The 25,811-nt window shown below is 42.3% G+C and overlaps 1 protein-coding gene across 3 annotated transcripts; it reads right to left on the reverse strand.

The window, feature by feature from the left end:
- Positions 1–4,499: 4,499 nt before the first annotated feature.
- ING3 (inhibitor of growth family member 3) lies at positions 4,500–19,603 on the reverse strand. 3 transcript variants are annotated; one of them, XM_083399964.1, is made up of 12 exons: positions 19,308–19,603; positions 19,065–19,136; positions 18,001–18,101; positions 16,492–16,557; positions 13,872–13,968; positions 12,915–12,986; positions 12,417–12,536; positions 11,114–11,172; positions 10,407–10,597; positions 9,328–9,520; positions 5,993–6,031; positions 4,500–5,519 (listed from the first exon to the last, which is right to left on the reverse strand). In XM_083399964.1, the coding sequence occupies exons 1-12, from the start codon at positions 19,333–19,335 to the stop codon at positions 5,403–5,405; spliced, it is 1,155 nt and encodes a 384-aa protein (XP_083256090.1). In that variant the 5' UTR covers positions 19,336–19,603; the 3' UTR covers positions 4,500–5,402. The 3 variants fall into 3 exon arrangements, with proteins under 3 accessions (XP_083256090.1, XP_083256089.1, XP_083256091.1); XM_083399963.1 differs by having other exon boundaries at positions 11,114–11,271; XM_083399965.1 differs by having other exon boundaries at positions 11,114–11,271; positions 19,061–19,136; positions 19,308–19,493.
- Between the last annotated feature and the right edge of the window lie 6,208 nt (positions 19,604–25,811).

Below are 25,811 nucleotides of genomic sequence, written 5' to 3' on the forward strand. Positions count from 1 at the left end.
CACAGTAACATTTCTTCTAGAAACATTCCAAACCTCCTTGAATAAGCTGTAACTTTTATAGGGTTATCTGCCATAAACTTTCCCTACGGTGTCTGTATTTTAAAACTATCGCTGCTCTTTTATTTTGTTATACTCTTAACGTCCAGGGCTTTTGCTACGTTCTTATTTTAAAAGTCACAATTTTTGTGCATGTCTTTTGTGCGTTTTCCCTGCTTTTGGTCGTCTTCAGAACCCTGCACTACATTTGATGTTTATGGGCTACAGGCCAAATAAACTGAAACTGGATTTGGCACTTGGTGAAGGAGCCTAGCCTCTTCCTGAGATCACAGACACTCCCAACTCCTCTTCCCAGGTGGCCAGGAGGGTTTTTAAAAAGCTGACTTTTTTAAAACTAGTCATAGTTACTGTTGAGCCACAATTCCCAGTTTGGATTAAATTACACACTGTGTTTCACTGAAAGATGAAGCAAACACTTCTGAACGCCTCCTCTTAACTGTGGGAGGATGAAAGGGGAGCGAGCGCATGCCATCCCAGTAGGATGCTAGGCTCATACACATAGTGCTCATCCATGATGTAGCAAGCCGTGCATCTAAACATGTCCTTTCCTTGTGGAAAGCTAGAATATGAGGGATAAAGGTTCTCTAGCAAAGGATGTGATCTCTTTTTTGTGGAAGCGTCTTTCCTACATGGAGGAGCACTCAAACTATCCCATCACCCAGACTGTAGAAGTACTATCCCAGAAAGACTGTACTGTATGTTGTTTACTGAATGTTTCAATTGGCTCCAAGTCAAGGCTAGGGCTGGGCAGTATGTGGTTTCCAACATTGTGATATATCACCAACTTTGTCGTTTAGTCGTGTCCGACTCTTCGTGACCCCATGGACCAAAGCACGCCAGGCACTCCTGTCTTCCACTGCCTCCCGCAGTTTGGTCAAACTCATGCAGGTAGTTTTGAGAACACTGTCCAACCATCTCGTCCTCTGTCGTCCCCTTCTCCTTGTGCCCTCCATCTTCCCCAACATCAGGGTCTTTTCCAGGGAGTCTTCTCTTCTCATGAGGTGGCCAAAGTATTGGAGCCTCAGCTTCACGATCTGTCCTTCCAGTGAGCACTCAGGGCTGATTTCCTTCAGAATGGATAGGTTTGATCTTCTTGTAGTCCATGGGACTCTCAAGAGTCTCCTCCAGCACCATAATTCAAAAGCATCAATTCTTCGGCGATCAGCCTTCTTTATGGTATCACCAACTAAACATCATGATATACCGATATATCACGGTCTGAAATAAGCATGGCTTTTCTTGCATCGTGATCTTTGCCAGCGACTGTTCTTGTGATTCGCTGCCCCCAGCATATGAGGCAGGGGAAAACTGAGCCGACAAAGTTAACAGGGGTTGCAGGAATCAAGAGAAGCATTGGCTGGGTTCACAGCTCCTAGATAGGCTGCCTTCCCACGTTGATGAGCCCCATCTGCCTCTTTTGTCAATAGTTTATGGATGATTTTGTTCATGGATTCATAGATTATGGGGTTGAATCCAAGATCAATGGAGTGGAGTTCTGCTTGGACCTCCCTTCTCCTCCTTGCAGCCCTCTGCACTCCCTCAAATCTGCTCTGATGTTGGGAACCCACAGGGATCTACAGGGGAGAGGAGAGGAAGGGGAAATCTGTGAGCAGATCTCTGTTCCACACATGCACACACACACCATCAGAGATATTGGATGATCACTGCTAACAATGCTTTTGTTCGCGTCAACACCGTTAGGGGGTATGGTTTGGGTTTTTTGTAACATCTTTATTGAAGGTTCAGAAAGTACATAACTATATGTACACCAAACATGGTGAGACACAAACAAAAAAGAGAAAGCGAGAATCAGAACCCATGCAAAAGGGAAAAGAAGGGTGGGGTGGACCCAAAACTGTATATTTTACAAGGTTGTTATTGTACTTCACCAGATCTTAACCTACTACAGTATTTGTAAGAATGGATTCCAAATATCATTGAATTTGTCCATGGCAAGTCTGTATTTATATGCAAGTTGTTCATATGTTGCAAGTCTGTATAAATCTTCAATCCAATACCGTTGGGGTGTATGTTACAAACGCTGCAAATGCACAAATGAGCTCAAGGCTTTAAGGCTGCGATTCTACAGTTACTGGGAACACACTTCATCAAACTCAGTAGGACTAACTTCCACGTAAACATGTGTAGCCTGTAAATCCCTTATTGCCAGAATATGGGATTTCGGAACAGCCAAGAGTGTCAAGGGTAACCTCTGGTGGCTACTGCAGGAACTTGTTCAAGTTTGTGTTAACCTTTCGAAAGCGACTCCACAGCGCTACAAATAAAGCCTGTCTGTATGAGTGCTAATTTAAATGTTCCTGGGGACCATGTGGTTTTTAAAAAACACAAAGTTGTACAAATTTTCCAGCTGTAGCAAGACAATTTAAGAAGAACTGTATTGAAATATGTTCAGGCGTGCAACATTTCAAAACAGTTACTGCTGCATCAATACAAAAATTCCCAAATTATGCTTTAAAAAAAATGAACAGCAATCCTGAGGTTTAGGGATAGGGCAAGAGTATTTAAATCTTGCTGCATAAAAATAGTTATGGGAGAAATCCCAGTAAAAGCACTTTTGAAGTCCTTTGCTACTGCTATGGTTACCAATCAATCATCCTATTACAATGGTACCTCGGGTTAAGAACTTAATTCATTCCGGAGGTCTGTTCTTAACCTGAAACTGTTCTTAACGTGAAGCACCACTTTAGCTGATGTGGCCTCCCGCTGCCGCTGCGCTGCCGGAGCACGATTTCTGTTCTCATCCTGAAGCAAAGTTCTTAACCCGAGATACTATTTCTGGGTTAGCGGAGTCTGTAACCTGAAGCATCTGTAACCTGAAGCATATGTAACCCGAGGTACCACTGTATTATTTACCTAAAATTGCAGAAGAGCAAAACTAGAGTCCTGTGGCCCCATGAAATCCAGTAATCTATTGTTCAAAGTCTTTAGCATATGCACCACAGTAACAATCCCATCATAACCTTTAACTCTGGGTAGTGTAGAGACCTTTAATTTCCCAACTTCAAAGCAAAGTGCAACCCTATTTCTCACTTATAAGAGGGAAATTGTTTGTAAAAGCTTACCTCAGGGACACACAGCAATTTGCTAGTGGAGATGACGGCAGGCTGAATCCAATTTTGGGTTCCACTTGCTACGCCATAATGATGTGCACAGGTCATATCGCTTTCCAGAATACCCTATAAAAACTTGCTGCGAGGCAATGGACCGAGAAGCTTAACAGCTAGGGAGGCATTCCGTGTTTAACGGCTAATGCTATCACTTGCAGGAAGACAGAACATTAAATTGGAGGACTAAGCCAAAAGGGTGACTCTCTCCACTTCCAAGATGCAAATAGGAAAAAGTGTATTCCAGGTATTCCGGGAAATATTTGCCTTATTCTGAACTAGGTTTGTGATGGTGTCATGACATCATTATGTTTAATATGCCATGCTTAGATGGCTGAGAGTACTCTTCCCAGTTTTTGGGGAAGGCAGAATGGTGCTAGTCAGAAGCCTGTGAATGAGGTGGGCAAGTGAGCGAATTAGGGTGGGATGCATAGCTGTCAACCGTCCCTTATTTGGTGGGAAAGTCCCTTATCCCAGCGCAGTGTCCCGCTGCTGTCCCTTATTGAAGATGTCCCTTAAATTTCCCGGGTTTCAAAGGAAGCAGCTCCTCTCCCGCCCTGCCTGCCGGCCAGGGAGGAGGGAGGTTCCAACTGTGTTGCTTGGCTGCGTTGCTCACCCAATAAGGAGTCTAAGAACGACTGGGGGGTGGAGCTTGCATGCCTTGTGCCAATCAAATCGGCCGCGTTGCCTGGGGACTCGCCTTTGCTCAGCGCTTCCCAGCAGAGAGGTGACGGTGGTTTTCCTTGCTGCATCCCCTTTGCTGGGTTGCTGCGCTGTGGGAACCACCACTTGAGGCTTTGTTTGGCTTTCTGCCTTTGGCTCAGAAGGGCTCAGAAGTTGAACATACCTGTGCACCGAAAATCCCTTATATTGCCTGCTGATCCCTTGTTTTGGCTGCTGATCCCTTATTTTCAAGGCTGCTGGTCCCTTATTTTCAAATCTGTAAGTTGACAGCTATGGTGGGATGTCGGGTTGAATCTTTTGTGGCAAAAATCAAGGCAGATAAGCAGCCAGCACGACTTCGTTAAACTTTCAGCAAGTAATCCTGGTCACTCTGAATTCAAGATTCAGCACAATTTTGTCCATTAATTACACATTTTGGGTTACACAAACTTATAAATTCCAAGTTTGGGAAGCAGAATAGTCACGTTTAGGCTAATGTAGTTGTGCAAAACAAAAACTACTTTTATTTGTATTATTTTGCACACCAGTTGCATGGGACTACTTTTATTTTAAAAATTTCTGCTTAAATCCACCGGGTATTATTAAATGAGTAACTTCTGGCAGTGAAAACAACAACACAACAGGCATAGTACCTAGTATGTCAGAGATGGAAACCTTTTATTTATATATTTTCTTAAAAAATAAAAACTATTTAAAATCCTCCAGTTAGACAGCATATTATGAAAGCCTCCATGAAATGTTTTACTGTACTTTTCTGATAAAGTATGCCAAGCATTAATACTAGCGTTTGATTTTTTTCCCCTTTTAATTTTAACACCTAATACAGTTTCAATTTAAAGGATCACTTGCACACAAAAATAAACACATTTGGTATAAAAGGTTTATCACTTTAACACCCTTTTTTAATGACCTGTGCCCTGAATGGCCCCAAAACATATAAAGACTAGTGGTACAATTTTTGTTTTAAAGTGTACAAGAGTCTGTTTTTATTTACCAAGTACTCTAGAGGACACCAGCCCAGTGTATACAAGAACCATTTTCTTCAGCCTGCTGAATTCAGTTTCAACAAGAAACAAAGCTATAAAGGCGTCTGGAAAAAAATCCATTCTCTTAACGTTCTTTCTGCAACACTTATATACACAAAATCCCACATTAACAGCTCTCGAGTACAGAACATGCAGTAGAATGCCAGCTAAATATAAAACCATTCAAAATCTTAAATTTGCTGGAATTATTTGAAGGCTGAATTGTTGTAGAATGCCCACCGCTTAGAGAAAATGGTTAAGAGAGTACAAATGTCTGCATATGTCTGCCACTGGAACAAAATCCATGGCTAACTGGAAAAAGTATTTATAGCACAACCGCGGTGCATAAATAATTTAAGTACAATATTAAAACACAACTAGCAAAATTAAGAAGTCGACATTTTATGACAGCTAAATCCATCCTCCTTTGACTGGTTCCAAAGAAGCGTTTCCCTCCCCTTTCCCGGCAGCATAGCACGTATTTTAAATTGAAGCGAAGCGAGCAGGACATTTATTTATGCCTATTGCCTCGTCTCTTCATTGCAGCGGTACACTGTGGGCAGTACCATTTTCCCTTTGGTGCTTCTGTCAATCCGACACAGCCATAATGGAACCACTCGATAGGGCACTGTAAGGCAATCAGAAAGACATACCGATTGGTTCCTAAAAGCGGACACGACAAAACACCAAGCAGGCTCTTTTGACATGGTATAGATTTAGGCAGATATTGGTAGCTTTGCTTTGTTGTACAGAAATAAAACAGAATTACTGCTTTTAATACCTATTATCTGGGGATATTTGGAAAGGTACAGAAGCAAAAACTACCTGCCCTCTTTTAGTTAGCTTCAGACGTACATACTAAACTAGTAGTTCCCTGTCTAAAACCAGTCCCCATACTCAAAGCAACTATCTATCCTCATCTACACCGTGAATAACTGCTGTGGGAAAGAGTAATGCCTTGGGGGTTCATGGACATGTGTAATCTTCCTTTGGAAGATGGCTCAAAATTCTGCTTTTAAATGGAAAACTGCATAGCTGAGTCTAGTTTCTGGGAGAAAGGGGGGGGGTGTAATAGCTCCTGTACCCTTTTAAAATACTTACATCCTGGTTATCACAGCCCACCATTTCACCATAGGACACCTATGAGAGAAACAAATTAAGAAAGCGTTAATGTATTCCATGACCAGATTATTTTTCACATCAGTTATTGTTGCAAGGCCCTAAATGGAATAATATGCCAAACTTGTACATGTTGGAAACAGTCATGTTATGAATTCGCTTTTCCATTTTTGCATTATTTTAGACTCCCTTAAGACATCCAAGAAGGGTGTGATTTTCTAGTTGATCAAATGCAAGTAAGCCATCAGTTTTACACTTGTTTTGGCAATCCTTTCATTAAATGCCTGGATAAATTATTTTATTTTATTACAAAAGATTAGGACGGCATGATCTTTTTTAAAAAAAACACTTTAAAGCACAGGGAGGTAAAGTCGCTTCCATTATTTTCACAGCTTGAACATTCTATGTAGAATATCTGCCTTTCATTTTAACTGAAAATTTGTATTGTGTGTTTTCAGGTGAAAATCTAAAAAACCCTAATCTGTAAACCTGGCTGTGCTCACCTGCCTTAGGTGAAATTAGCATTGAACAGTATACAGCCATACCTAAGGTTGCGAATGTGATCCGTGTGGGAGGCACATTCGCAACCCGCAGCGCTGCGTCTGCGCACGCGCGTGATGCAATTTGGCGCTTCTGTGCATGACATCATTTTGTGCATCTGTGCATGAGCTGAAACCTGGAAGTAACCCGTTCCAGTACTTCTGGGTTTGGTGCAGTCCGCAACCTGAAAACGCGCAACCCGCAGTGTTCATAACCCAGGGTATGACTGTATGTACAAACAGTCCTGATTTCAGGGTAGTTTGCTCTCAGCAGAGGACCTTTCTGTGACCTAATCCAAAGGATGATCCAAGCTGGACTACATTACTACAGAGTAAACCTGACTTTCAGGAAAGGGGTAGTAACTGCACTCTTCCTTTTCCTATAAGCAAGTCACCAGGAGAGATAAAAACTGAAGAGCTTAGTGCACATAAAGGAATGGCTGAATAATGAAGCAACAGTAATACTAAAGTTTAAACAGCTGACTCCATTACCCGAGTCATTACCTGAAGCAGTTCTGCATTACTATCCCCCAAATTAAGTAGTTATTCTAAAAGCATTAAAATGTCTTCCATTACGTTTAGACTTTTTAAAATGTTAAGATTGTCCAAAAAAAGGATTGTTGTAAAAGGCTGCATTGGCCCCCAGCCTGCAAGGTGCCGGGTAAAACTGGTGCAAGCTCTCACCATGGGAGCTGAGGTGCTTTCACCTCAGCACCTCATGGGCTGCGGCCAATACAGCTGGCCCTCAGCCAGGAGGCAGAAAGGCTCCTGCCCCCAGCTGAGCGAGCCCCGAGTCCCCTGCCGCTTGCACACCCAGCAGGGGACCCGGGGTTCCTTGGCTAGGCTCTGTTGAGGGCAGGAGCGTTCCTGTCCCCAGTGGAGCCAGACCTGGTGTCCCTACCACTTGCTCTCGAGCAGCAAGGACCTTGGGGCTCCTTGGCCAGGCTGTGTCCGCCTTTTCTGGCATGGAGGGGGGTGAGATACCTTACCTGCTCGCCCCCTACTCCCCGAAGATGGACTAGGCAGCCATAGCCAAGTGCATGCAGCCTGTTAGGCATCAAAGAGCCCCTACACTGCCTAGTAGCCCTGTTAGTAGCCCTGTTCAGGGAAGTTTTTAATGTGTGACATTTTAGTGTATTTTTGGGTCTTTGTTGGAAGCTGCCCAGAGTGGCTGGGGAAACCCAGCCAGATGGGTGGGGTATAAATTATTATTATTATTATTACAGTGGTGCCTCGCAAGACGAAATTAATTCGTTCCGCGAGTCTCTTCGTCTAGCAGTTTTTTCGTCTTGCGAAGCAACCCTATTAGCGGTTTAGCAGCTATTAAAGGCTTAAGGGATTAGCGGATTAGCTGCTAAAAGGCTATTAGCGGTTTAGCAGCTTAGAAAAAGGGGGTGGGGAGCGAAAAAAAATCTCAAGACTCGCAAGACGTTTTCGTCTTGCGAAGCAAGCCCATAGGGAAATTCGTCCTGCGAAGCGCATCGAAAAACGGAAAACCCTTTCGTCTAGCGGGTTTTCCGTCTTGCGAGGCATTCGTCTTGCGGGGCACCACTGTATTATTATTATTATTATTATTATTATTATTATTATTATTATTTATTATAGCTGCCTTTCTGGGAGGAAAGGCACAGCGCACCATCCCAGACGAAGGCAGCCAAGCGGTAGCCAAGCAAGGCTGCAGCCCCGATCCCGTTCCTACTCAAGTGCAAGCAGGAGCAGAGTTGGGGCTCTCTCAGCTTGGGAGGAGCACTTTAACAGAGCCCTCATCCCTGAAATGGTGGCGGGTCAGGGACTCTGTAAAACTGCTTTGCTATGGGAAGGACAGCAGTGTGTTCCTCGGCCAAGAGGTTTAAAGAAGCGGAGGGAGGAACAAGCTGTATCAGCAGCACCTCGCCAATTCAGCTTGATTCTCCCTCTGCTGGGGGAGAGTGCGATGGCGGTTTCACCAGCGGCATACCGCTGCCACTCCTGGCTAGTGTTTCTCCTTCAGCACACTGGAGGCAGAGGGGCTCAAGAGCGGTGGCAGTTTCACCAGCGATATACCGCTGAGTAAAGCTGTCATCGTGGTGTCCCCCCACATACCGGTCCTGGGCAATATATTGATATATCGCCCAGTCAAACCCCCCCTCCAATTCTTGTCTCACTGGATTTTAAGTCTGAAGCTGAGCCTATCTTTTGTTTTCGATATTTGTACACTGGTAAGATTTTGTAACCTTTTTATAAACGTTATCACTTCCAGAGAAAATGCTTTAACATTCCTCATAAATATTGATCTTAGGATGTTACTATGGTGGAAAGGAAATGTCAAGGCTTCCTCGCTATACAAATGCTGCAGTGACAAAAGCAAAGTTTCATGTCCAGAAATGTTATATAAATTTACACAGTGTTTTGTGCATGGCACACTATTAAACTCCAATCTAAAGCCCTAAAGGTATCTTAGCAGAATCCATGCATTTTCCACAATTTTAATTGAAGCCACAATACTGTGAAAATACGTTGATTTAAAACAAAACTTAGCATTCTGCATATATCAACAGATTTTGATTACAACTGTCTAGCTTTACAGACCAGCCATTATAACATGCAGTCTAAAGTACTATATTGTCTTTAAAGTGCAATCATTGAAAGCTGAATAGTTTTATCTCTAAGTATCTTCTACCAGATGTGGTCGATTCTCAGTAAATGAACCAAGATCAACGAGCCAACTAAACTATCCTATAAAAACACAAACTTTCTACCATAACTTTCTGCATAATATCATATTTTAACAAAATATACCTGATTACAAATGCAGTAACGTGGCTCATTTGGATCATAGGTCCAATCAACTTGGCTATTAGATTCGGACTCTGGTATTACTGCTGTTTGTTGAGACAGTTCCTGTGCTAGAGCCGAGGATGAGGAACAAGATGACAAGGAGGAAGACGAGGAAGATGACGACGATTGCTGATTTGAAGATTTGTTATTGTTTCTGAAAAATAAAGACATATCCAGTGTGTTCTCCCCTTTCCATCAAGTTGGGTGTGTAATTTGAAACGAGAAAGACACTACAGCAGAAGTTCATAGCTAAGCTGTTGGACAATAATCTATATTTGATGTAAACATTTTCTTTTTAAAAACAACAACAACCACACCCTTAAATTGAGGATTTTTGAGATTAGAAATGGTATAAACCTGACAGACGGCAACAACTTTAGCATTACATTATTTCGCTTAATTAAGGAGTAGACATGCTTTTTCTGTACTGGCTCATCATGTTCTTCCTTTCACTGTTTCAACAGTACTGATGGTTTATACACTGGGTAAATTCACATTTCATAACCACAATGGGGCCTCAGTACTATTCTGGACCTTGTTGATTTTCTATGGAGCTTCTATCCTGTGTTTGTAAGTTCTAGAAATCAATGTGTAGATGGCTACTTTTATATATTTTTGATTTAACGTTCATTTCTTCTAGCGTTCAAGAGAGAGAAGGCACCCTTCAGTAAGAGTCAAAGAGAGAAAGAAGTGGCTGGGTCAACTGACATATGAAAGGAAAGAGAAGAGACCATCACCTGGGTAATTATGTATACTTCTATTCTTAGTACAGGTCTTATGTTACTAAGAACCTTTTAAAGATTAGACTGTTGTGTATGTATGATGACATCTGTGCATAAAAACATGAGGGCATACATTTAAACTTTATAAATATAGAGTTTGTATCATCTCAAAGGATCAGGGAATGAAACAAAATGAGCTAGCCAGTTCAAAATTCTGAGTTTCTATTAAAACTGTGAACACTAATAATAGATTAATAATTTCTCCAAATTCTTAAGTGAGCCCAGCCGAAGGGAAGCAACCATTTTTCATGAACCTACTTGCTTTTTCGACCACTCCGTGAATCTGTGGTTGATGAACTCAAAGTCTGAGATAATGTAGATGCCAAGGCGGATGATGAGTACCCAGCGGTATCCCTGGATAATGAAAATTCTCTTCCAAGTTGGAAGTCATTGTTCTTAAAGGCTTCATAACTCGCTTTTAGGCTAGACGTTCTCCTTCCTTCCTTCATCTAAAAGAAAAGCAGCCATATTAATATATTATGCCGTTGCTAGTAAACATTTAAAGCATGCTTTGAACTATCTGTTGCATTTAAAAGAGTAGACTCACATTTCCAACACTTACAAGAAATTATGGCTTGATCAAAATTACCCACATGCTCTAAAAAACCAAGCTGGATATTGTCTTGCATCCTATTTCAATGGACTTACGCTTAAGTAAGTGTGCACAGGACTGAGGCTGAATGATGCAATTCTAAAGCCATTTATCTTGGAGTAAGTCCTACTGAACTCAGCAGAGCACACTTCTGTACAGGTATGCACAGCATCACACTGCAAACCTTATTAAACACATGCAAGTTCAATATGCTGGGAAGAGGTTTTAGAATGCACTATGTAAAAACAACTGCCTCCTTTTCTGTATAAACTAGCGTCATAAAAATTCAGTTTCTAAATACCAATCTAAACTAAATAAAAGTTGTCCAACTCAGACTGCAGGTACTTTAAACAATGCATTTTGAATTCCTTACCTGTGCTGTGGCTTGCACTGCCTGAGCTGCTGCCATGGTAATAGCACCAGCTCCAGCTCCTGAAGATAATGAGCCCAGGTTATACGATGCCAATGGCTGAGAAGAATTTGCATTATATGCACTGTTGGATGAGGATGATGAATTACTGTTTCGACACCCTTGATGAACAAAGGGAACATATTTATATAGTCCAAAGTGAAAACTAAAAGTAGATTTAAATTTCAGAAAGCTGAAAACCAGCTGTGTCTACCAGTGAAAGTCAGCCACCTCGTTAATGGACAAAAAGACTAACAGGATATAATGTTCTGTAAAACAACTTGGCACTGCTCTACTCTTCAGACGTTCCTATCTTTGTTTGCTCTCTTGCCCCAGGGCTAATGTGTAAAGCCTTAATCAACTTGGGCCCTAAATATGTGAACGACTGCCTCCATCCCTACTTCTTGGGTGCTACAAGGTCAGAAGTGGAACTTTCTCCTGACAAGGTGCATCTGGTATCTTCATTATACAGATTCCATTAAATGCTGAAAACACCCCACCCTACCCTGTCCTTTTGTTGCCTCTTCTGGTTTTGTTTTGTTTTTTAATCCAGCTGTGGGGAACCTTTTATGGCAAGAGAGAGACCGATCTTTATCTCCCCCACCCTGGTGGGCAAAGCTGACAGGTGTGTGAAGCTGGTAAATGTGGCCTAGAGGATGGGAAAAGGCAATGGAAGGATGGGTGAGGAAAGTATATAATGAGAGAAGGTACTGAATGATAATAATAATAAATAACCGAGAAGAGGTGGATAAAGGAGTGGGAACACAGGGTCCAAATTCCAACCCCCCTCCACCTTCCAACAGTAGTTCTTCTCCACAGTAAACTCTCTCAGCTAAATTTATCGCCCTCACCACTCCTGAGATGGGCAGGATACAGAGAGGAAGTATTTACAATTGGGGACTGAATGAATCTTGCCACTTCCATCCTCTGAGCCCAATGCAAGGTTGGGGAAAGGTGAGTGATCCCCTCCCCCACCCTGCAAAAACAAAGAAACATCATCACAAGGACTAGAAAGCTGCTGTTGCAAGCATGGGTGGTAAGATTAAAGGAGGGATAAATTCCTTGTCCTCGCCTTGCTTCTGTCCTCCACCAGTAACAATTTTATTAGGGATCCACATACAGGAGTCTTAGCAGCCCTGTTTAAAAATAGATTGTACCTGCCTCTCTGAAAAACAGCCTGTGGGAGCAATCCCATTAATAGGTCAGGAAAGAGAATGCCCTCCATTTGTATGCTTAAAACTTCACTTACACCTGACATTGTAATTACCTGGTGTATTTTCTTTAGAGGCATCTGAAGTGAGAGTTGACAGAAGAGCTTCAGACTTAAACTTCTTTTCAGGGACATGATCTGCCGCTGCATGGTGGGATGAGGGATTATGCTTCCGTTCTATACGAACAAACAAAACACACTCTATTAATCCAAAAGTCAAACTTGACGCTTTGTGCAAAGGGTTTATCACTACAGAAGGAAAACACACACACACACACACAAATCATTAAAAGCACCATCACATTTCAGTCAAGGAGCTCTTTTCCACAGATATGGGTCACCAAACCTTTTGGACCAGTGAGCACATGTTGAACTTTGTGAGAATGCTGTGGATGCACATGGCATAATACAAAATTTGAGAGAGATCACAGTCATGGCAAAGCTTTCTCCATATTATATTTCTATACTTGAAAAGCACAACCTGCTGAATTTCTGCCTGTTGTACTGGTCTTCTTCACACCAAAACAAAAGCAAAGGTTGCAACGTTCAACTTACTTTCTACTGGGGTGTGTGAATGAGCGTGGTGATTGTTCAGTGGCTGTGATGGTGTATCCAGTTCCAAAGAACCTATTGGAAAGAGTATTCAAGAATGAATTATAGTTATGACAACTTGGAAATTTTGTTATCTGACACCATCCTTAAAATACTGCACATTGCATTTTCATCAGAAGAAACTAGTGCTATGAAATTAACCAGAGAGGTTTTTGTTCTCTAGCCTGGTTTGCCACATTAATTTGCCACATTCAAGCCAATAGCCTCTTGAGTTCTGAAGAGAACAACCCTATCGCAGGGGCTTTTGAGGTCCAAAATCCACATTCTTTCAGGGTGCTGCATTCCATTGGTGGGCTGCGACAGAGGCAAAAGTGGCAGAGCAACGGATGTGACGCTTTATACAACATTCCAGCCACACAAAGGTCACACATGCTTCTTTCAAACCAAGCAAGCAAGGGAATGATCACAATTCAAGGACACATCAGGAGAGACACTCAAGAAGAGCACGGAGCAGGACTGGTGAGTGGTGTGATCTGTGCAGAGGAAGAGGGAGAGCCACATATGGCTCCAAAGCCTGAGGTTTTTACACTCTGTCCTACCAATATGAATGCACAGAGAAGCAACAGATAAGACTTTCTTCAGGACCCAAGACTATTTTAATTCTTGATGCACACAGATAAGGCAAACTTTAAAGATGGCTTGCAATGAAGCTTCAAATGGGTATCCTGTGAAATGTTCAGGAAACAAACTAAAAAGCAGCATAAGGAGAATAGATTCTCCTCTTGCTCATGCTACTGTGATGGGGCCCAAGAAAAAAAATTGAGCCAGTTTTATTAGTTATGATTCATTTTGACAAATGAGAAGCAAAAGGAAACCCTTTATTGTTACAGCAGCAACAGAGTGTGATGTTATGTGCTGGCAAAATTATAATGACTGGAGAAGGCCACCGGGCATACTTACGCCTTTCCAATATTTCTGTAATCCCAGCGTTATCCGCCTCAAGTTCCATTTTAAATTTTGCTAATTCCTGGTCCAATTTTCTCAAGTGGCGGTCTACCTGATTTAAGAACATATGTTTTTTGATACGTCAGGCTATTTTTCATCCAGTTTATTACTTCACACAATCAAAAAGTTAATATGAATTGTGGCAAACACCAATACTGTATTTTTTAAAAAATCACAAATGAGAATCTGTATAAAAGGATCCCTGGACATGAAAACATTAAGCTGGAAAAACCCTCTAACAATGAAATCCTATACAGTCCTAATCAGAAATCAATCTTGTTGAGTTCAGTGAGGCTTACTCTAAAGTTAAGTGTATACTGTACACTGGAAAAAACTATTGAACAGTAAGCTATTTAATTCAACAAGCTTTCCTTTTGTGTGAATGTGTATTAAGATTGTACTGCTGAGAATATTTAATCAATCATGTACACGTCAAACACCTTTTCCTATTGACAAAAAATATTAAGTAAGATAGTATAAAGCCTTCGGAGCACTGTGCTACAGAAACCTTCTAGCACATGTGGCACCCAAATGCCTCCAACATATGGCTGGAATTTAAACCCTACACAAGTAGGGTTCCACCTACCGCATTTATTCAAATGTAATGCTCACCTTTTTGGCCAAATTACGTCACGAAAATTAGGGTGTGAATTAGATTTGATGCCACATTTACATTCTCCAGCAAATACTTTTTTGGTTTCAAGGTTTTGAAAATTGAGGTGTGCATTAGATCCGATGGTGCATCAGATTCGTGTAAATACGGTAGTTTCACACCCCAATAAAATATTGATCTGGTTTCACAAACCACAGCTACCATCCCCTCTTGAAATTGTTAAAAGAGATTAGATGAAAGACTGCCAATTACAGATTGACAAATCCCACTATTTTGCACTCAAGGCTTTGAGATTACCTAAGGCAGTGCTGGGGAGCATCCAGCCCACAGGCCAAACTTGGCTCACATTTGGTCTGCAAGGCTACTTCTCCCAAACCATACCCACACCTGTCACACACACAGCTGCCAATGCACAATCAGGAGACTCTAGTGTACTCTAAACTGTGCACTGGTAAAGGAAAATTGCTAAACCCCAAAGCCGCCTGGACTGGATACACAAGGGAGTTTCCCATGTGTAACTTCCTCATGCACCAGATGTTTGCAGAAAGCAAGCTTGAGCTCTACCGCCACCAGCTGACAGGTGGTAAAGTAACACTTGTGTCACAGTACTAAGAATGCAATCCTAATCCCACAACACTGACGGGGGACGACGGAGTTTAGGACAGTGAGGAGGTGTCTCTCCGCCAGCCTCTGCTGGTAGATAGGAGCATTGCTAGAGGGGCTGTGCCACAACCAAGGCCCCAGCTGCATTCCAGGGAGCAGAAAACTACCACCAGCAATTTTTCAGCTGGCGGTAGCAAACAGAAAGTACTAACATGGGGCATTTTAGTGGCAGGGCACTGGTGGCTTTAGAGCAGGGGTCGGCAAACTGCGGCCCTTGTGCTGCAAGTGGCCCACGGAGGCAGTTTAACCAGCCCATGAGCCGCACCCAAACCGCGCTGCCCATTTGGTGAGTCACTGCCCGCTGCGCTAAATCAGAAATCGCGTCTGCACATGCCTAGACGCCGGAAATTGCACACAGGAACTCCACGGGACTTGACTGGCCCAGGCAGGTAAAACCTTGCCAGCCCCTGCTTTAGAGCTACTGGTTTCAAAATCTTGCAGATGCCCTGGACCTAACTATCAGGCCCCTCAGCTATTTCAGCCTGGAGCTGGTATAGAGAAAAGGAAGACCAATCTCCAACCACATCCTGCCCTGGCTAGCATGAGATGTCATGATATGTACTGGTGCATCTGCCATTCCACTCCTTCCCAGCTCCACTTAGGATTGCTCTGCAAATGCCTTCATGGATACGTATATGAAACTGCTTTTGCATGTAATAATTTTTATTATTTCAGCCCTTAAAACGTTTAGGTGTACATACAAGCCAGTTAGCCCAAAGTTTTTTAAAAAAGCTATAAGCAGAAAAATGCATTACATTGGTACCTTGGAAGTCAAATGGAATCAGTTCCAGAAGTCCATTCAACTTCCAAAACGTTCCAAAACCAAGCCACAGCTTCCGATTGGCTGCAGGAAGCTCCCGCAGCCAATTGGAAGCTGCAGAAGCTGCGTCAGACATCCAGGTTCCAAAGAACATTTGCAAACAGGAACACTCCTGGGTTTGCGACGTTCGGGAGCCAAAACTTTAAGACTCACAAAGTGTTTGGGATCCAAAGTAAGACTGTATTATTTTTATTATTATTATTTATTATTATTATTATTATTTATTAAATTTGTATACCGCCCCATACCCGCAGGTCTCAGGGCAGTACACAGGATATAATCACAACATAAATACACAAAATACGCAATCAAAATAAAAACAACCCAATAACCCCGCCAGACACATTTAAAAAGTGTTGCAGAGTTATAAATGTTCATACATGCAAAAATATTATAAGAAGTGTTAAGAAGAATGAGTGTTAACGTTTTAAAAGTCTGCAAATTAATAGTCCAGTAGCCAAGTTCATTATTTTACTTACTAAGTCATAAATCTGATTGGCCAGCTGTACTTTTTCATCTGCGTCTTCTAGGGCTTTATAGTAATCCTGTTTTTTTTGGGGGGGGGGGGAAAGTAAAATACTGTAAGAAATCATTTTTAGTACTACAAAATTATAATGAACCTGGATGACCATTAATATATGAAAATAAAGAACTCTGATGATAAACAAAGTTCACAACTTCTTGAAAAATCAGTTTCAAGATAGATGGATAAATGAAATGCAGGAGACAGTTTTGGCCATTTGGTCAAACATTTGTATGTTTATGATTTAACAATGTCACTGAATATTGAGTTATCAAAATGACAGTTGAGAACATTATTTAATTTTATGGTTTAATATAATTCTTTAACTCACCACATTCCCCTATTTTGAAACATAGGAGAAAAATTCAATGTACAGTACAATACCAATATTTCCCCAGAATAACAAAACATCATAATGGAAGTTTTAAAATATTTTATGCATATCAAAAATAATAGCCATACCTGCGGACCAGAGGGCTTTTCTTGTGGGGGTGGGGTGGGGAGGTGAGACAGCTCAAGGCTTATTGTCCTTGAAGACTGAGACATTTAGAGGAAGGGCCATAGCTCAGTTGTTAGAGCTTCTGCTTTCCATGCAGAAGGTCACAGGTTCTATCCCTGGCATCTCCAGGTAAGGCTGAGAATCTCTCCTGCCTGAAATCCTGTAGAGCTGCTACTACCAGTCAGTGCAGACAATACTGAGCTAGATAGATCAATGGTCTGACTTGGTATAAAGCTTACTTCCTATCAGACTGAAGGATGTTGCTCATACTTGGGACTTTTTGCATTTCAAATCTGATTTCCAAGGCCATGATTCATACTGCTGGAAATCCAGTCAAGTACAGTGGTACCTCAGGTTACATACGCTTCAGGTTACATACGCTTCAGGTTACAGACTCCACTAACCCAGAAATAATGCTTCAGGTTAAGAACTTTGCTTCAGGATGAGAACAGAAATCGTGTTCCGGCGGCGCAGTGGCAGCAGGAGGCCCCATGAGCTAAAGTGGTGCTTCAGGTTAAGAACAGTTTCAGGTTAAGAACGAACCTCCGGAACGAATTAAGTACTTAACCCGAGGTACCACTGTATTTCTTTGCAGCTATTTCTTGTGGTGTCTTGATACCTGATGCTAACTTGATACTAAAGGCTCTTGATACTAATATTTCAAATATACAGTACAACCAACATGATTTTAAACCTGATTGCATTTATTTCTTTAGGACTATGTACAAGTCACTTGTCCATTTTCAAGCAAAGCAAGAAATCGGCTCTGAAGAAAAACTGCAAGTTGTGTTTTCCATTTTTACAGAACGGGAGCCATTATCTTCTATGAATTCATAGCTTTTTAAAATCTCCGAGTAGATTTTTTTATGTGAGACTTGTAGTAGCATCAGAACTGATTGAATAGCCTAGTTTGGGGTGTTTTGTTTTTGTTTTATTTCTTTTGGCCAGATATTACATTACTCCTACCTTTTTAATTGATGTCATTTGTTCTTCTCTCCATTCTGGCTTGTTTTTCTTTGCATTCATAAAAAATTCATTTACTCTTTGTTCCAGTTGATCCATTGCATCTTAAAACACACAGAACATGAATGTACATTCATTTGTCTTGTATAATTATACAATGGTTTGCAACCGTATAGCAGAAGTAAGTAAAAGGCAGCTTACGTGAAAACTACATGTGTACGTAAGCATCTGACAAGAGATCTAATTCATGGATCCCTTTTAAGGTTTTGAAAGTAAAAGGTTAAAAAAAAGGTAAAGCACCCCATAGGCGACTAAGTGGTGTGGTGCTCATCTTGCTTCAGGCCAAGGGAGCCAGAATTTGTCCACAGAGACAGCTTTCCGGGTCATCTGGCCAGCATGACTAAACCGCTAGTGGCACAACGGAACACCGTGACGGAAACCAGGACACATGGAAACGCCATTTACCTTCCCACTGCAGCGGTACCTATTTATCTACTTGCAGTGGTGTGCTTTCGAACTGCTAGGTTGGCAGGAGCTGGGACAGAGCAACGGGAGCTCACTCCGTAATGGTGATTCGAACCGCCGATTTTCTGATTGGCAAGCCGAAGAGGCTCGGTGGTTTAGTGCCACATACTGAGGCATGCGACCATTGCCCTCTCCTTCCTATACTGCCCTGTGAGGCTCTTTATAATAACAGCCCCTCCACCCCAAAGTCCCAGATTAGGACACAGAATACTTGGGTTCGGTTGGGTAGAATCTAAAAATCATTCCACTAAATGGAAATTATTCCAACTATAAATCCTGGAGCTCTTCAGAAGGGTAAGTCTCTTCCTCCCCCCCCCCCAATAAACCTTTCACCCCCCCATCCCTTGGAATAAAGCCCAGCTGATTTCCGCTGTGCAGTATCGATATTAAGAAAGCCCCAATTCCATTGCACGGCGGGCGGGCAGGCGGGCTCTTGGGAGCTCGCCGACTTCCTATTCGGCGGCTGGCGCGTCGCTCACACCCAGCGGCTCCACCTCCTCCCTCTGCGTGGCGCGCGAATGGGGCGGGGCTGACTCACGTACTCTGCACCTGCAGGTCCATCTCGCGCATCTCGGTGAACCTGTCGCGGAGGTCCATGGGAAGTTGTTCGATCACTGGCGAGGGAGGGGGCGGAGAGAAGGAGCGAGTTAGCTGACACGGAGGGCGGGAGGAGTGGTGGGCGGAGCCTCCGCCTCGCTCTCCGTCCTCCCTCCCTCCCCCCTCCCCTCGGGCCTGGCGCCCCCCCTCCCTCTACACACACACACACACGCACCGCGGAGACTCACTTTCCAGATAGTCCTCTAGGTACAGCATGGCGGCGTCGGCAGCGAGGCCCGCTCTGAGGGGGGCTCCGTTATTCCTGAGGCGGCGGGCGAGCGGGCGGGGGGGCTGAGGGGGGGCCAAAAAAAACACGCCGCCTCGTCCCTTCCAATATGGCGCCGGCACCGCCAACAACACCAGCCGCTCGACTCAGCGAAAACAACATTGGCGGCGGGCGGCGCTCGCGTCGGCCCAGCCGCGATTGGCTGCCGGCGCCGCTGACGCAAGGCTCGCGCGGCTCTCCCGCGCTGTGCTTCCTGGGGGATGTAGTCTCGAGGCGCATAGGTCGGGAGCACGCCGGGACTACGTATCCCACCATGCACCGCAGCTGCTCTTGTGACGTAGATACGTGGGGGCTGCGAATGAGAGCTTGCTTTTGGAATTATTATTATTATTATTATTATTATACAAAAGGCAAGCTCCTATTAGCCGCGTGAATAATTTTAATTATATTTATATTATTAATATTTATTATATTATATTATATTATATTATATTATATTATATTATATTATATTATATTATATTATATATATTATTATATATATACTATCAATTATATTAGTAATATAGTATTAATAATAATAATATTCAATTTATATGTCGCCCTATACCCACAGGTCTCAGGGCGGTTTACAGAATAAAATCAAAATATAAAACCACAAGATTGATAATCAAAATTAAAACAACAACTTACCATAAAATAACACACATTTTGAAAGGGCATAGGATGGCAATCAAATCAAGGAAAGGCCTGCTTAAAAAGGATGGTATGGCTGTTATTGGAACATCAGCAAAGGGATTTTAGCTGACCAAGCAATCTTATGATTCCTGCATTGCAAGGGGTTGGACTAGATGACCCTCATAATAATAATATTTTATATCTCGCCCATCTGGCTGGGTTTCCCCAGCTACTCTGGGCAGCTCCTAACAGAATATTAAAAACACGATAAAACATCAAACATTAAAAGCTTCACTAAACAGGGCTGCCTTCAGATGTCCCTTCCAACTGTACAATTCTATGATTTTCCATCCTTAGCTGGAGGCAAGTCCCGCTAAATGCAATGCAACTTACTCCCAAGTAAGTATGGATAGGATGGTAGTTTTAGATTTTTCCCCCTCCCAGTTATATTTTTGTTATGTACTGAGTTGAATAGGATCCAAAAGGCAGCAGTCTGATTGGTCCTAGAACAATATGATTCAGAATGCAGCAGTCTGATTGGTCCTAGAACAACAGGGTCCAGAATGCAGCAGTCTGATTGGTCCACAGGAGCCACCCAATCCAGATCCAGGTGGAAGTGAATCTGCAACCTGATTGGCCTACAGCTGAATCCCGGAATTAGCCAATCACGTGGGGCCCATTGTGTAAATAATGTATATAAAGCAGACATTCTGGGGGAACTTCCATTTCTCCTCACCACTATGAGCTGAATAAAGAGCATGAAATCCACTCTCGACTCCGAGTATATTTCAATTTTATTAAATTTTCCCAAAAAAGTCACATATACAGTACATTCCAATAAATAGCAGATTTTTCTTTTGTTTGGTTGGCCCATTTCCCTTGGTGTTTTTTATTTCTCCCCCTTGCTGCATCCTGTCTTCCCTCTCTTACTTCATCGCAATAATACAATAATTTTCAATTCCTTCTGCTGCTCATAGTTCAAATCCTGCCCATGAATTCATCATACTATAATATTTTCTTTAACAGTCTGAAAAAGGCTCGCATTCTTCCATAAAATAACCATCATTAGGTTCCCGTATTCTAGCTGTTAGCTTTGCTGATTTCACATAGTCCTGGTAGTTTTTGAATTTCTTAACAAGGGAGGGGGTATTTCAGCAATTTATTATCTGCTCTTCACCCTAAAGTCCCAGGCTAGCTTACAACATTAATATTAAAATACAATATTACACAGTATTAAGAACAGGAAAAGGAGGGATATAAATGTAAATTAAGAAAAAAAAACAGTCCGGGGACTAACAAATGTTAGTTCTTCAGTTCCAGTTACAATCGTACCTTGGAAGTCGAACGGAACCCATTCTGGAAGTCCGTTTGACTTCCAAAACATTTGGAAACTAAATTGTGGCTTCTGGTTGGCTGCAGGAAGCATCTGCAGCCAGTCAGAAGCTGTGGAAGCCCCGTTGGACATTCGGGTTCCAAAAGAACGTTTGCAAACTGGAACAATCACTTCCGGGTTTGCAGCGTTTGGGAGCCAAAATGTATGAGTTCCAGGGTGTTCAACAACCAAGGTACAACTGTATTCTGATCATGAAACTCAGCCAACATAAAAGTTGTTAAGTTGTGGGTGAACATATCAGACGACACTTCTTCCCCATTTTCAATAATAATAATAATAGTTTGTTTATATGCCACCCATCTGACAGGATTGCCCCAGTCATTCTGGGCGGCTCCCAACAAAAAACTAAGTAAAAACACAATACGACTTCAAACACTTAAAACTTCCCTGAACAAAGCAGCCTTCAGGTGTCTTTTAAAAATCACATAGCTGTTTATCTGTTTGACATCTGCTGGGAGGGCACCACTACCGAGAAGGCCCTCCGCCTGGTTCCCTGTAACCTCACTTCTCACAATGAGGGAACCACCAGAACGCCCTCATAGCTGCTTCTCAGTGTCCGGGCTCCTTACTGGATTTTGGAGAATACAAGCCGCTCTTCAGAAAGCAAGGTTTTGGGTTTTGGTGTTTTGTATCGTCTACTTATTCTAGTGTGTCACCTCACTAGCAGGAGCTACAGAAAAATGCAAGTGTAGCCATTTCAGGGCATCACCTGAAGCTTTACATTCAACCTCCCCAATAAATAGCTGCATTTACCAAACAAGATGGCAAATATGATGAAGATTTGCTTGCTTGTTGTCAGCACTTGAAGGCTCTCCATTCTGACCTCCGCCAATGATTTGAAGATATGCTTAAAATGAACGTACCCAATTTGGTTTTGCACCATTTTTCAAGTATGAACACAGAAGAATCTCAAAATTTGCAAGAAGAACTGATAGATGTAAGAACAAATGAGTTCTGGCTGCAATAGCACATACCTGCACTTTATCCTGGATTACGAGTTATAATACAAAAGTTTTTAATTGCATTTCCTTCATCGTATTTAGTGGATCGTGGGTTCAGTGCGGTCACAGATCTGCTAACTAAAAAAAGAAACCGACTGCAGATCTAATCATGCTGATTTAAGAATGCTGCGGACAAAATTTGATAAATTGATAGCAGTGCACCAGGCTCATCCTTCTCATTGGGATTATTTTTTGATGTTGTTTATGATTTTTATTTTAATATTTTCCTTCGTTATCCTAATTTTCTGTGTGTAATGCAAATGTTACCACGGCTGATTTTAAGAAGTAATTGTATCATTTCAAGCTTCAAGGTGTCTTATTTACAACATCATCTTCCTTTGCTATGTTGGAGGACGTTGGTAGAAATATAGATACATGAAAGAACGCAAATTTGCCACTGCATCTTTCTTTCTTTGCTTAAAGAAGGTAGATTTCCATGGGGGCAGGGACTTAGTAAAAACATTTTCTGAAAAGGGGGTGGGGTAGGCCAAATAAGTTTGGGAACCTGCCTCTTCACAAGATTGCTTCTCGAGATGATCCAGAAACTGCAGTTGGTTCAAAATATTGCTACAATATTTATATACAGTGGTACCTGGCAAGACGAAAAACTCGCAAGACGAAAGAGTTTTTCGTTTTCTGAGTTGCTTCGCAAGACGGATTTCCCTATGGGCTTGCTTCGCAAGACGAAAACGTCTTGCGCCTTTTTTAAAAAACCGCCAATGCATTCCTATGGGAAACCGTCAATACACAGTGGTGCTTCGCAAGACGAAAAAATTCACAAGACGAAAAAACTCGCAGAACGAATTTATTTCGTCTTGCGAGGCACCACTGTAAACATAGGTGATTAGAAGTGCCTGGAAGACAGGAGTGCCTGGCGTGCTCTGGTCCATGGGGTCATGAAGAGTCGGACATGACTAAACGACTAAACAACAACAACAAAGGTGATTAGAAAACCATTTCAAAACACATCCATGCAATGGAATTTTGAGCTGTGTCCATAATGCAGTCAACAGAAATGACTGACAGTCTCACATGAAAACAAAGGATCATCTCAAAAACGAGAGGTAAAATGAGGGGAAATTGTCATATAATCATTTGTTTCAGGCAATCGCCTTTCTTTCTTGGTGCCTCGCAAACTAATGCAATGTATTTCTATATTTTGCAGTGCTATTTCTGGAAGCCAGTGTGTGGCCTCAGATAATTTATTTGAATAGTGAGTGAGAGAATGGAGATGCCATTTGTCTTGGGGTTTCAATTCCTCTCTGACTCAAGCAATTATATCTTCATCCCTGTGTTAACTTCATCTGCCACCGAGTCCGTTGTCGAAATTACTTGCAGATTTCAGCTGCGAGGATGTTGGACGGTCATTGTTTAGATGTTAGCCAGCAAGCCTGGGAAATTTAATGACTGTCAAAAGTGGTGAGCACCAGCAAAGAAACTCGAACTTCTTTTTGGGAGACCTCCCACGCTGAGCTGTGTCACTTTTCTAATAAAACAGAATCCAAAAATTGCCACAAAGACACTGTGCTCGTCTGGGCTGTGATTCTATACAAATACATTGTGGGTAAAAAAAACCACACTCTTGAATTTAGTGGAAATTGTATTTGAGAAAACATGCCCAGGACTGAGCTGTTTACAACTGGTTATCAACGTATATTTTCTACCTATTGACCCAGGTGCTCTTAACCTTGGATTCTTAAGAATTTGAAATTTGACTTCCAAATATAGGATTAAAAAGGAAATTTTAAAAAAATGATTGGGGCAGGCTTCTTGCAAGGAAAGCGATCAATCCTAAATGCATAGAAAGAAAGCTTCCTTTACACATAACTGCAGTGGAACAGATATCTGTGGTGTATTCACCATCCTCTCTGTTTCGGTTTTACTGCCTTTCCTCTCCTTGGTCCTGCAGAAATTGGCAGATTCATGTTGTACGTGTAAAGTGCATCCAACATACAATTAAAGCACATAATTTCCCTAAATAATTCTGGGAAGTGGGACTATTGGTTTTTTTCCCTCTTTGCTGTCTGATGCTAGAGAGAGAGGGAGCCATGTTGCAGTGCTGCATGTGTGTTTATATGTAAATAAAGTAGATTAGCCAAAATGCTGAGTTGCTGAGGTGCATCATGCGAAATGTGCAGACTCTGCAGATCCCTATGTGTGCCGATGTCTGTTGGCATCGGTGGCTGTGATGTTCGGGCGGAAGAAAGCTTTTGAAGCTCCGGAACAATCAACCAGGAGGGCGGGAACATGCCAGTTGGGCATGTGTCTCTGCCAGGGTCCTACTCGAGTGTAGGCTGAACTCCTGACAATAACAACCAACAGACCCACCTCCCTAGCAAGGCTTGCCACCGAAACGTAAGCCAGGGAGCAGGAGAAAGGTCTGTAGCCACAATTATTATTATTGTTATTATTATTATTATTAGAATTTATACAGTCCTATTCCTGGAGGTCCCATGAATAAGAGGGACAAGAGAGAGATGAAAATGACAGTCACACAGTGCCATTAACTGCCAGGTACTGCACCTTCCTAAGGATGCACCTGTCCATAGGCTCCTATTTTTTAACTCTATAACTTGCTCGTTTTCTACTTCCAATATAGTCTATTAAACAGGAATGGGCCGGATCCCATATGACTGACTGCAAACATAATAATGAATGGATGAAGACTGTCTGATACTAAGAGGTTGACAACCCTTGTTACTGTGCCTGGTTGAATGGTAAATAAGTAGGATCCCCCCCATTGCGAATCAGTGCTTTTATTATTGTTGTTGCAAATGGCATTGGATATTGCAGTGAATATTGCAATGAATATTGCATCACAGATCTGTTATATCTGTTATAATTTTTGAGCTTGTACCTTTTGTTTTTGTTTTTACTGTACTGTTGTAGGTTTGAGGATGGCCCTTGGCTAAGTGAAGATTTGATTTGAACAGCAGACAAGCAGAACAAAGTCCCACCAAGCACAATAGGGATTCCTCCTTAGTAAGCCCAGCTCGGAGGGCAGGACAAATCAATATCAAAAGCCTGATAGCACAGAGATGTCCTGTTAAATGAGAAAAAAAGGCTTCTTTTTTATTTTTAAAAAAATGACACTGCACTGGCCAAGCCCAAACTCTTAGGAATGGCATAGGGAACTTTTCCTGGCCCAAGTGGGGCAGATCCTGATCTCCCACCCCCGCAGGCCAAATTTGACAGGTGAGTTGGTCCACCCACCTGCCTATTTGCTGACATTACTGTGCTGTCAGGTGATGCCACACTTTGATTGTGTGGATTAGAACGTGCGGCATGGGCTGTTTGAAAACCCAATTTCAAACAGCCGAGCAGGCTCTTTAAGGCTCTAAAATCCAGCGGCTGAAAAGGCAGGGTGGGACCATTTGTAAAAGAGCTTTCAAAC

Source organism: Podarcis tiliguerta (genome assembly GCF_965153285.1).
Source record: "Podarcis tiliguerta genome assembly, chromosome: 10".
NCBI classification, from domain to species: Eukaryota; Metazoa; Chordata; class Lepidosauria; order Squamata; family Lacertidae; genus Podarcis; species Podarcis tiliguerta.